The 12,946-nt window shown below is 42.7% G+C and overlaps 2 protein-coding genes across 3 annotated transcripts; one reads left to right on the top strand and one right to left on the bottom strand.

Annotated features, from left to right (window-relative positions):
- terf1 (telomeric repeat binding factor (NIMA-interacting) 1) lies at nucleotides 1-3,533 on the top strand. The gene is made up of 9 exons (XM_080488987.1): nucleotides 1-219; nucleotides 439-534; nucleotides 759-886; nucleotides 986-1,072; nucleotides 1,177-1,326; nucleotides 2,357-2,466; nucleotides 2,558-2,661; nucleotides 2,743-2,816; nucleotides 2,905-3,533. The coding sequence occupies exons 1-9, from the start codon at nucleotides 39-41 to the stop codon at nucleotides 3,061-3,063; spliced, it is 1,089 nt and encodes a 362-aa protein (XP_080345113.1). The 5' UTR covers nucleotides 1-38; the 3' UTR covers nucleotides 3,064-3,533.
- Nucleotides 2,205-7,846, bottom strand: sbspon (somatomedin B and thrombospondin type 1 domain containing). 2 transcript variants are annotated; one of them, XM_080488989.1, is made up of 6 exons: nucleotides 7,599-7,846; nucleotides 7,030-7,502; nucleotides 5,857-6,051; nucleotides 5,679-5,757; nucleotides 5,059-5,235; nucleotides 2,205-3,898 (listed from the first exon to the last, which is right to left on the bottom strand). In XM_080488989.1, exons 2-6 carry the CDS (start codon nucleotides 7,250-7,252, stop codon nucleotides 3,781-3,783), a joined length of 792 nt encoding a protein of 263 aa, XP_080345115.1. In that variant the 5' UTR covers nucleotides 7,253-7,502; nucleotides 7,599-7,846; the 3' UTR covers nucleotides 2,205-3,780. The 2 variants fall into 2 exon arrangements, with proteins under 2 accessions (XP_080345115.1, XP_080345114.1); XM_080488988.1 differs by lacking the exon at nucleotides 7,599-7,846 and having other exon boundaries at nucleotides 7,030-7,571.
- Between the last annotated feature and the right edge of the window lie 5,100 nt (nucleotides 7,847-12,946).

The following is a 12,946-nucleotide window of genomic DNA, read 5'->3' on the forward strand; positions in this document are numbered from 1 at the left end:
GCGGAAGTTGGAGGAAGTTGTGAGAGAAGAAGGTAAACATGGAGGACGGAAACGATAATAAACCCTCAAACGGCGAAGTTCCCCTTCAAAACGTCAGTTTCTCGCGTGTTACTACCGTCGCTACGGAGTGGATGTTTGACTTCATGTTTGTGAGCTTGTGTCGACACTTCAAAGAGGGAAAACTGGAGGAATTCAATGAACTTATAGCGACTTTCCAGGGTGAGTGAACTCAACAAAGATGCCTAGAAAAGCAACACTTCATTCTACATAAACACGTTCACACGGCTGTAATAACTGTGTTGAAACGACTTTTTTTTTCTTCCTTTTCTCGGGAATTACGTGACTATATTTGATAGCTTTCGACAGTTTGGCCTGTTACTTGCATGAGTTGTTTTGGCAGCTCACGCTGTTGTTTCTCAATTAATTTCACGTTTTCAGTCGTGTCCAGAAGTCCGTCTCTTAGGAGAACCGTCCACGAGGAGAAAACAATGATCTGTGCTTTCCTCTGTAGAGTCATGCATGGGGAACAGTTGGGTAAGTTTCCTGTTCAAGTGCTGTTTGTTTGTTTTTTTCATCTTTTTGCGTCAAATTGTTTCTTAAGTTTTGTCTCTGACAATTGTGATTTAAAACAAAATTAAAAAAAAAGATTGAGGTGGAAGACTTTCGCATACAGACAGATTTACTTGGCGCGACTATCATTTCTGTACACACCAGTGCAGTGTCCTAACAGAGGGCGTAACCCACTGATCTTCATCTAGATGTTCAGTTTGATGAAGACGAGTCTGTGACGCCTCTGATGTCTGCTGCCAAAGTGTGGTCCAGCCTGAAGAGCGCTGCGGCGGACGACAGTGTGTTTGACAACATTACTGTTCTGCTGCTTGCCCAGGTAGCCTCACTGGAGACTTAATGGTTCCCGATGCAGTAACTTCCTGATCCTGAATGTTAAGTTCTCCGCTTGCGTTTGTGCTTCTGCCCGGGTTCCCAGGCTGTGGCCGTCTGCTTAAAGGAAGGCCAAAGATGTTCTGCCTCCTCCGTCCTCAAGTGGGTTGAGAAAAACATCGAGTGTCCACAGGTTTGTTATTGGCACAACAAGTAAACCTGGAGCCATTAACTTTTGAAGCTTCATGGTATTGGCTTCTTTTTTTCTTCTTTCTTTTTTTCTATTTTCATTTGCAGAAATTGCGAGTTAAGCTGTCAAAAATAGTGGCTCAGGAGGAGACTTACCACCCGTTTCTGATGAGCTTCAGCTTCAGCCGCCTGCTGGACACGGTCCAGTCCTTTTTGGACGTCTTCTTGGAGAAGAATCCCTCAGATTACCTTCTGAAGGTGCGTCAGCTGAGTGAGCTTTAAGGGTGTTGCAGAAGTCCAAAGGTGCAGCTTCATTTATTCATTGTGCAGACCGTTATAGTGCTCCAATAACATCAAGCCAGGCTATATTTGGCATGTTTCAACAATTTAACATGACTTAATAAAATCATTTTTTTTGTATTTTCATCTTCATACTGAAAAAAAGCAGCAGATTGGTTGTTTTATACCAACAGGAGTTTTTCTTGAGTGTCAAACTTTTATTTATTTTGTGTCTGGTCATCCAAAATGGTGTGAAAAACATCGTCGCATTCCTGCCGCTCAGCTGTTTGCTCATTAAATCTTTAAATCCTCCGTCTCACAAAGACAGGAGGCGTCCAAACTCTCTGTGATTAACAAACTGAAGCAGTTGGTGCATGTTTTTCCTCATTTTGCGTGCAGATTTCGCTCTCGTCCTTCGAGCTAATGGCGCTCTGGCCAGCTGAAGATGCTGATGGGACGTTATCCGTCATAGTTAATTGACGATTTGTCATCAAATTAGCTGGAAGGGCAAACTGCTCCATTCAGCAGAGTCGTCCTCGGGGTCCGGCAGACTCGCTTATTCAGGAAAGTTTCGGCAGTGATTTTCACAGAAATCCGATGACCTCCTGAAGGGCGTGGTAATGACTGGCCTCATTAGTCCCCCTTTTTTTTTCTTTTTTTTTTTTTCTTTCTTTTTTTTTTTTAAATAAATAACCAATAATTGAATATTAGGTTATTTAAAGGGATTAGAAAAGGAAACATTTGGGCACTTTTGATTAATCCAGGGTCCTTGTCAAACATTCAGCCTAGTAGAGGGTCTAATCTGGTCTGTTGGAGGACATTTCAAAGTAAAAATGACAATAACTGCACATTTGTTTCAAACATTATATTTGAGGTAAACACTGAGTATTCCAGATTGCACAATTTCTTTTTAGAAAGTATTTACTGTAGATTTTCTTGGATCCTGGATCTTGGTCTTGGATTAATGTGTTTGAATGGGTGTGGTTGTGTCTAACTCTTGGTCCATCAGGCAGCAACCGAGATGGTCCAGTCGTCACCTTACCTCGAAGAGCTTGAGGACGTGAAGTCACAGGACATTTCTTCCACAGAACCGACCAATGGATCACATAAGAAGAAAAGGTATTCGTCCGAATATGTATCTATTTTTGCCTCGTGTTTAGCAGTAAGTTCTAGAAACTTTTATGATCTAACTTGACAACTACGTTGAAAGGCACAGCACAAAGAGGAAACTGCTCCCAACTCAACCTGCTGCCGCGTGGACTCCTGATTCTACCAAGAAGGTTTCCGTTTCTGTCAAAAGGATGACGGCGGAGGGTGAGTGTGACAACACGTCCACGGGATGTTGACAAAAGTTCTCAGCACATCATATTTCTGAAGAAATCTTCTGCCGTTCAGAGATATCCAAGATGAAATTTGGCGCGTCTGTGAGTGACTTGAGCGCGTCTAAAAGAAGAAGAAGAGCACGCGAGGCAAGAGGCACTACACAACCTTCTGGTTTTCTTTTCATGTCAGGCCAATTCCTCTAAATAAACTTTTTTTGTTGGTTTTTTTTAATAGAAATGGACAGCCCAGCTGGACAAATACCTAAAAGACGGTGTGAGACAACACGGCATGGGCAGGTGGAGTCGCATCTTGATGGACTATGACTTTGAAGGTCGAACCGGCACCATGCTGAAAGATCGATGGAGGGTCCTACTAAAGACACATAAAGCCTAATGAGTGGCGAAGAGACCCTCTAACGTGTAGCATTTTGTAATTTACCTGTAAATAGTTCCGTTTTAGCTTTCCAGCTATTATGTATGCAATAAATAAACTCACCGCTAGAGGGCACTCTGCACAGAAATATAGTCTTGGTCGGTTTTGCATGACAGTACTTTGTATTTTGGATTACTGTTAAATTATTGAAAATCTGCAATTGTGAGAAATGTTTGAGATAAATTATTTCTGCTTTTGTTCCCATTGATCTTGTGAAAATTGGCTTTTTTTATGCAAAAATATACAAAAACCATCTCAGATGGATGAACAACTTTGAGCACATAAATTGTAATTATTGAGTATATTTCACAAGTCTGTACAAGTTCAACTTTTTTAAGTTAAGCTGTTTTGTAATTAAATTGTTGAATTAATACGGCAACTCTTGTTTTCTATGAAAAATATAAAAACTCTACCGTGGGTGCTTTTCGTGCAATATAAACCTGTCTAACTGTATATTGTGAATTCATGTATAGTCCAGAGTTGCTGCTGAAACGTGCTGTGATCTGAACGTGCATAACATATCAGAAACATAACTGCAATGCACCGCCACCGAGTCTCTCAGTATCTCCCGGAGTGAAACCTTTTCTCTTCAGCCTGTCAACTTGATTGAGGAGATCTGGGCTGTGACTGAGTGAGGTACTTCAGGCTGGAGTTTTGTTCCCAGGGGCTCCACGTGCATCAGATGAAGACAAAGCTGTGCTGTGATGGACAGGTGCACTGGTGGGTTTTCCGAATCTTTTTCCATGTGCCGCTGCACCGGGGGTTTCCCATCGCCTGCCAGTGGAGCACGGCCTCTCTGTAACACATGTTCACAATACTAAATACCTGCAAGGTGGAAGGATGATCCTAAACTACACAGTGCCTCTCAAACCTTTCTCTCATTTCAGGTAATATCATTTGAATTCTGGTTTTAATTGGATCCGTAAACAAGATCAAATCCAACTCTACTTGTGCTCGTCGGGTGCTTTTTAATTCGAAATCTCTTAACGCCTTTATGTATGGTTTACAACCGTCATAAATCCATCCATTGATCTTCTATTGAGCTTCACAGGACAAACGCGCGGAGACAGACAATCAATTTTCAAAGACACTAATTAACTTCAGATGAAACGGGAGTACCCAGAGAAAAGCCACACAGAAAGGTCAGGGCCGAACTTCAAGTCATGACCTTTTTGTTATGAGCTGAGAGTGTTAACCACCACGACACCCGTAAATCCATCCGTTCATTCCTCTATGCCACTTTATCCAAGGCTGTGGGGCCCGAGAACCAATCCTGACTGACTGGGTGAAGGCAGAGTGCAAGTCAGGTCACCGGTCCATCACAGGACAAACTCTGGGAACACGGAGGAGTGTTGTGTGACCCACTGGTGGAAATGTTAAGCTATATTTTTTCTTTATTGCACTTTCTCTAGAAACTCAGTTAGTGTGTGCTGTAATTAAAAGGAATAGTTCCATCATTTTCTACACTTTCTACCATTTCTTCTCGAAAGAAAAGAGCATCATGTTAAGAAAATGCCCCCCGCCCCCCGATTTGGATTTTTTCATTAGTTTTTTAAGCTCTATGAACTTCCAAATATAACAAACAAACTTATATAACTTAGCCCACGGGCCAAAACCAGCCCGCAAGAGGCTCTAATCCGGGCAAGCTGTATTTTGCAGCAGAAGGAAGCATTAAAATTGGCTTTATATTGAGATTGTAGTAATTCTTGGTAGTAATTGTTTAGTTATTGCAAAAATATAGACCTTTTCATCTCATAACTGTGCCGTAACAAAAGAAAAGTTTCCATTTTAGAGGTTATCGTGGCACTATTAAATGTATTTGACACCGGTGCTTTAAGACAAACAGCTCCCAGCTTTCTCACTGTAACTTTCACGTAATCCTTTAATAAGCCCGTTTATCTTCCGTCGTAACATTTCTCAATAAACCACACATGCAGGAGTTCCAAAACTTCATACTCGTCTGATTCCTGAGCGTCTCCTTGGCAGCTGCCACTATTGTTTCGCATGGCGGGAGGTTCACAAGCCACACACACTTTAAAGCCCTCTGTTATGTAGCGCATCCAGTGTGTGTGTGGCCGGTTCTCCACTGTGCAGTGCGGGGTCCGTGACTCCAGCGTGAATTCCACACAGAACCTGAAGGGGAGAAGCAGAGTCTTGAAGGTCGCTCGGTAACCGTTGGGATAGTAGCAGCAGTCGTTCAATAAATAGCCTGTGAGCTGCACGAGACGATCTATGTTACATGGATGCACGTCTTTTCAAATTGCTGCAATAATCCGCTGAGCTGCTCACAATGCCTCGGTGCTTTTCATGTTTTATTTCAAAGGGTTGTGGGCCGTCTCTCAGCGTTGTTTTATTTAATGGTCTGTAGACAGACGGCCAGGTGGGCAAACACCTACTGGTAGCTCCCGCTGATGGAGAAAAAGTTGGGCTGTTATCGCCTTTCTACGCGAGAGTGGGTTGGGTTACACAGCGGCATAATACGAAAATGAGGTTTATCCATCGACGGCATTTCTGAACTTTTCAACCCATGAAGGAGAAGATACCCGAGGTCACGTGCGGCATGATACGACACCTACCCAGGGTCCAGGGGGGTTCCATAGTTGTCATGCTTGGGCCTTCTCTTGCCAAACTCCATGCTGGTGATGAATGCAGGACCTTCAGAGGAGAAACAGGTTCAGGAGTATTCCATGAGTACACAAAGTATCAACCAGACGAGGAACTGCTCATGATTTCAGTGTTTGCGTTCGTTTGTACCTGAGCTGCGCCCACAGTGGCTGCCCTGGTGGTCTCTGTACTCCCTGCAGCCGGCCTGTTGCTCCAGGCTGGGACAGGGCTCGCCACTGTTACTGGGCTGCTGCTCTACGTGACGGACGCGCACTCGCACGGAGGGCTGGCAGAGCTTGGCGCAGCCGCTCCAAAAGCTCCAGTCGCTCACGGCACAGTCCTGGGCTGAAAAGTTGGCGCCCGCATCGTGGGAGAAACATCATTACAGGATATCCTCTGATGTAGCAAACAATCCAAACGAAATGAACCTCGGAGAGACGGTGGACTTAATGGAGACACTTTAAGACCTCAGAGTGCAGAGGTGGTTAACATCCTCCGCTCTTACGGGATACATTATTACAATAATCTTGTAAAACACTGTAATGGACCTAACTATCCAGGAAATATCTTTAGATCACTGAAGCATTGATTGTGACTTGTAGAATTAGTGTTTCCTGCTCTGCTACAAGTGATTTGAGTGTGTGCCAAAGGAGCAGCCCTTTCAGTGACCAAGTCCTGTGATTTTTCTTTTCACTTGCTCGGACTGCTTGATGATCAAGCTTTGATGTTTTAAGCATGCAGACTTAACCACCGCCGTAGCACACATTAGGTACGCTCGGCTCGTTTGACTGGTACTGTAATTGCTACGACTGATTGACAGAATCACATTCTTGAAATATTTGTACTAATTCCATTATATGAGCCAGTCCACTGAAATGAGGGTTTGAACAGAGCTGCTTGGAGTGTTGATTATTGATTTTTTTTATTGATTGATTTTTTTTGTAATGCACCAGGTGTGACACATTGGACAGGAGGCAAACGCATGCAAATATTGTGCTCCCCGAGCAGTTCTTCACGAGAGAGGTGGAAAATAGGGAGAGAATCCTTTCACTAGGGTTTAAAGATAAATGTGCACAAACAATTTCACATGTATGGGGAAATGTTGAAAGTATCCTCCTGTGATAAGCAGACCAGACACTTAAATAATCTGTCTTCTTCAAGTATTTTTTTTATCTTCGGGAAGGAGATGACAGATAAGATAATCTATCTCAAGCAAGACTTCAGGTTATCTCTCACAGGTATCATAAAGTTAAGGTGTGTCCACCAAAAAAATAAATAGTCGCCTCTCTGATTCACCCAGCACTCCCTCCATTCTCCACCCACCTGGACACTCTGTGAAGTAGTCGAAGCAGCAGTCCCTGGCTCTGGTGCAGCCCTCGTCACAGTAGCACGTCCCATACACCCGGTCCACCCTCCAGCCGGTGGAGGAACAGCTCAGGTCCCGGTCCCGGCAGCACTTTCCAGAACAGCTGCCCGTCACCAAGTGGTTCTCTCCCAGAGTGGAAACCAGCACCAGCAGCCAACAGGTAAGACAGGGTCCCATCATGAAGTACGCAGTCCACAAGGCTCTTGGTCACCCCCAACGTCACTCTCTTCAAAATATCCCTTCTCTTGTCACACTCTACCTTTTCTCTGTCATGCTCATGACTGTGAGAGGTTTGAATACCAGCCCAGCCCGACCCGGCCAACACTGAGCCGTGCCACAGCAGAGCCTTGTGACCTGGAATTCCTCCGTCCGTCTCCTGTGTCCGGCCGGCCCTTCTGTTTCTGCTCCAGAAACAGGTCTGCAGAGGAGCCTGAAGCACAAAACACCCCAACCCAGAAGTGGTCACAGTCCCAACTCTCTCATGTGTGTGTGTGTGTGTGTGTGTGTGCTGATGTCTCTCTCTCACCGTTCCCAGCCGAGCACCTCCCTCCAGTCGATCGCACTCAGGAGGAGACAATGAGGACGGGGAGGAGGGCCGAGCCGGTGGGTTTGGTGTGTGCTTCTCCTGCTCTTTCCTGTTCTCGCTCACTTGACTCTTTCTCACCTGTCTGAATTCCTTCTTACCTGCTGTTTTTTTTTTTTTCAGGCCGTCTCAGCATGAGTGAGGCCTTGATGCCAGTCTGGCCCAGCCGCTCTTTGCCACCCTGAAACTACGAGTCCCAAAAGAAAGGCAGGAATGTGAACATTTGGCAGTTCTCCAATCAATTGTACTACAAGCCCTCAGAGCTTCGTAAAGCCAACCTCCAATCCTCACCTCGCCACCTTTTTTCTTATTCGGGTTACTTTAATCAAGCTGCAATCACAAAACATGCACGGTTGTTTTCTGTTTTGTTAAACCTTTTGATCCAGGGGGGGTTAACGCAACATTTTGGGGAATAGATTACACAAAAAACCCAGTTTGCCAGGATTAGTATAGAACGCTAACAATAGACTTGAAAAATATCAGCCCTCTTTTTTTTCCCCCATTAACGAGTGTAAAAGAGATTTTTATCACAAAACAAATCTTGAGAAGCATCCATGATATTTAATAAGAGCCCAAACACCATTAATATGTAAAACTTGGCATTTTTCCCTTTTTCCCCAGAATAAACAAAGAACTGAATGCATTAATCTGCATTAATCAGAGGAAGGGCGTCAGATAATAATATTAGCAGCATCAATACATTTTGGTTTGGTCCACTCTTTTTGTTGGTCTTGACCAAAAATAAAAATCAATTATTTAGTGAAACTTTATAAAATACTGGGATGTTTACTTCCTTTTTTTTAAAGAACTGAGTAGACATCATTTTCGATTTCAATATTTTTTTTAAAAGTCTCTCCTTGATAGCCACATATCCTAAGTTTTGTGGGCGTTTTTTTTATTCTTCTAACTTTATAGGATTTACAGTTTGGACTATTTTTAGCAGGAGAACCTGTTGCCAAGATTCAAGATGCTGACAAATGGCTATTATACATTTAAACTTGTGTTTTTACAGCCATGCTTGCTCAGATGTCTGTTGTGGAAAAGAAGTGTGAGGTTCTTTTTCTTTTACCGTGTCATGGGAAACAAGTGAGCCCTCTGCGAGGTACATGAGCAGTGGGGTGAAGCCTTTCTGCGCCTGCTGCTGTAGGAGCAGACATTTATCTGGATACTCCACTGTCTTGAAAAATAAGCTTGCCCGGATCAGAGGGGGGTCTCTTTGGGTCCTTTGATTCTTCTTTTCTTGTGATGGAGCAGGTAGGTCAAGCGACAGTAATAGCATTCATCTTCACCATAATCATTAGCAGAGGCATCACTGAGAAGCATGTGTCTTAATCAGGGCATGTTTGAGCTTGAAGTGGTTGAACCCCGACTGACCCGAGAGGTAAAAGTACACAAACAGTCTCAAGCAACAAACAATCTTTGTAATCCAGCTGAATGTTACCGTACAAGCGAGCTCTGTATTGGATTCCTTGAAAAATAATGTTGTGTGTCATCTCAAGAAGCTGCGGAGTCAAATAAAGTCAGTTCAGTAACCTGCTGTCAGTAAAGTTTCCATGTTATTGGCCCCACAAACTGTGGACATATCCTTTCGTAAATCCATCATAAAATGAAAATATCTCTTGGGCAACACGCACAAACAATGCTGGCAGTGTTGCTGTGATGTGTCCACTGATGCAAGACTTACAGCTGGATCGGTTTGCTATGGCCTCACCATGTTGGAATTGCACATCAAAGCAGGTGTGTTTTACATCTGACAGGCTCCCAACCCCGGACCTCCTGCCCTCACTGTGCATTTGTCAAAGACAATCAGCCTTTTCCGCCGCAGCATGCCTCGCTCGGTGTCCTCTTAGTGTATGCGAAAGGGGAGGAAAAGAGATTAAGCCCATATTAATATATGTCAGGATGACGAGCCGTAATTGTGTGTGTTTACGGTCTTCAAAGTCTGTTACAAGTTGTCGTGTCAGAGCACGAATTCGTGGTAATCGCTCCCAAATAGAGAAAAAAAACATAGGTTGATGTGATGAACACAAGACAGAGACTCAGTCAGGAATGAGAGTGTGTGCATGCCTCCGCTTCTTACACGGGGCGCCAAGGAGACAGCAGAGTGAACCTTCGCTCCATCTCGTCTATATGGGGAATGCAAACGGCGCCCGTCACCATGGCAACGCCGGATCTGAGTTTGTTGACAAACGCTTGGATTCACCTTTACATCTGTCCTCTCAGCATAAAGATATGCTGATGATGTCACCTTTGACCCGCATAACACAATCGTAACATCAATGCAAAGACGACCTTAATGTTTAACCTTAGAAAATGTTTAATTACAGAGTTTGTTTCCTCCTCATGAGTACAGGCAGTTCCTCTCTTATGAATGGAAGTCTTTGTCCATTATCCTCTGAATTTCCTTCCACCATGTGTACATACATTTAGGAGGTTTTGGCATGTTTGGGAGCCTGTTCTTATTATGTGCTCTTTGCGTGAGAGTGTGTAAATAGTGTTTCTCACTGCAGTTTTATCGTGTTTCTTGGGAATGATGTACCTGGTGGTGTCTCACACTGGAGGGCGCGTGAGTCATGATTTAATGAGTTGAGAACTTTTATGTTTGACTTGGTTCGAGTCACCAAGGACACGGTTTGCATGAGGTTGATTCGAGGAGTAGATAAGCAGCAGTGCACAGGTGAAATCAGGTGAGATTTCCTTGAGAGACTGGGAAGACATGATTTTTATTTTTTGAATATCACTTTAAAAGCATTTAGATGGAGTTGCAGATTACAGTTTACATCATTACCTTCAATCTTGTACTTTGCATCTTTCAGCACTGACTCTTTATGAGAACACATCCATTGCATCCGAGTATGATGACGCCCATTCATTACAGGTCGTTAATGCGGGATAGTTTATAGATGACAGCGCCGCTCTAGGTCTAACGTAGCACACAGGACTGATGACACTCTGGCAACAGCTCTGCTGGCTTACTCTGCCTTGGAGCAGAGCCAGTGCAATGACAACAAAGACAGCGATATTGATGAAAGTTTTTCCCCTGTCCGAGCCTGACATCATCACTGATAATTGTCCCCTCATCAGTCACCCCACTTGGCATATTCTTCCATATGTATGTAAATCAATGCGGGCATTAGTAGCAGGGAGGGCATGAGGCAGGATGTGTGTGGGTGGGACTGAACCCGGCCTCCGAGAGAGATGAAACCTCAGGTAATGATAATGACCAAGAGGCAGGGTGCATCTATCATGGTAGATTTCATAAATCTTACTGTGAAATGTCACATTGCAGTGGAAAGGTTAGGCTCCGTACACACGCACGTGGAGTGTGTGTGTGTGTGTGTCAAGGGCAAAGCATATAAATATCTCATAATGCAGCAGCTATACGTCATGGACTGACACTGGAAATAATTTCATGTATTTTTCTTTTCTCACATATTGTCGACAAACATGTCAAGTGCCACTCATATAATGGCAAAAGCTGTTAGAGTAGAGGATTTATGATGAAAAAATATGAAGGGAAACCTCATCACCTGCCCCTGAGTTGTAAAAACGTGTATGCAAACAATCTTAAGTGATAAAAAATTATCTTGGTTTTACTATCTTTAGGCCGCACAACCTCAATAGCTATACATCTGGCATATTTAGAGGTTCTGCTTCAGTTTATACGATGGGAAGTACAAAGATTTGACCTCTGTGTGGCCCAATTGAACCACTACCATTGAGTTTCTGTTGACATAAACCATGTTTTCCCTGAGCATTACATTTTTCACATACCTGACAGGGTCGAACATGAATCCAAACAAAGAGGGCAAAACATATTGAAAAGAGTTATAGTTGTGATCCAGACATAACTTTTTATTGTCTAACAGGAAACGTTTGAATAAGAAATTTTCAAGTCCCATATCATAGGTGTGTAGGTATTGTCATTCTCCCTGTTATTAAAACTCAGTTTTCTCACATGCTTTCTTCTTTCAAAGCTAATTACTAAATATGGGGTTTTGTTCATAATTAACAAAAAGGGATATAGCATATTAAACATTGTTTCTTCTGGTGGCAATTTACTGGAAGTCTTGAGTGCAGACGACCAATGCTCGAATCCCGCTTGCAGCAGGGATCCTATACAGCTTGAAAACTAGTCAAGAAAAAATGTATTTGACTACAACTGGCGGTTTTCAAGGTATGGATAAAAAACTCTTCTGCTGGATGGATGGATGCTTTTAATTTGAAATATCTGTTCAGTGTTTATATGTAGTCTGCAACTATCACAATTGCTACTCGTATCATTTTACATGAAGTCTTGATTATTGTTTTAATTTTCCCCTAATACACACAAAATAAATTCAAGTCTTTTTTACGGTAATAACCGAATTAGTATTTCTTTTTATAATACAATTTCCTCTCAAAATGAATTAAAAATGAATTATTCAAATTTGACTAATATATTCTTCCTGCTGAATCCTTCTCCACAAAAGACAAACCTTTAGAAAAAAATGTTTTTAATCATGGATAGATAGATAGAGAGATAGATAGATAGATAGATAGATAGATAGATAGATAGATAGATAGATAGATAGATAGACATCATTAGGATGTCCAACAGCTCACATAAATAATGATATACAGTATATCATATCATATATCATATCATATCATATCATATCATATCATATATGATACGATACGAGACGAAACATCCATCCATCCATCCATTTTCTTCCGCTTATCCGTTTCCGGGTCACGGGGGCGACAGTCCGAGCACTGTCACCCAGATCACAATGCACCGATTAAGAACCTTTCTGCAGGTGGTGAGCCCACGGGACGAGACGAAACAAAATGACAATAATACAGAATAATGGATATTGAGAATAAAATGTTGACACTAAGAAATGTAGACACTGAGAAATGTAGACACTGAGAAATGTAGACACAGACAAACACACCAGTGTTCCCAGCATAATAACAAAGCAAACAAACAAACAAACGACTGACAGACAAACTTTTTTGGTCGACCTTGTTAAAATGAGAAAAACACATTCACAGTATTTACGGTGTATTTACAGTATAGGCCGTTTGGAAACTTTAGCATTCGGAGCAACACGTCATGTAGAATTCATAGTTTACAGAGCGTTGCCCTTTGTCCCCAGAGCTAAGCTGGCTTTTTCCTTTATTACAGAAATATTTGGGGCAGTTTTGATTTGAGGCATTGGCAAAGTTTTGCTTTGGCAGACAGGCTACATTCCGATTCCTGCTGATAGTCGACTGGCTCTATATCAGGTCAGGTGAAACAGTAA

The sequence above is a fragment of the Lipophrys pholis genome (assembly GCF_963383615.2).
Source record: "Lipophrys pholis genome assembly, chromosome: 20".
NCBI classification, from domain to species: Eukaryota; Metazoa; Chordata; class Actinopteri; order Blenniiformes; family Blenniidae; genus Lipophrys; species Lipophrys pholis.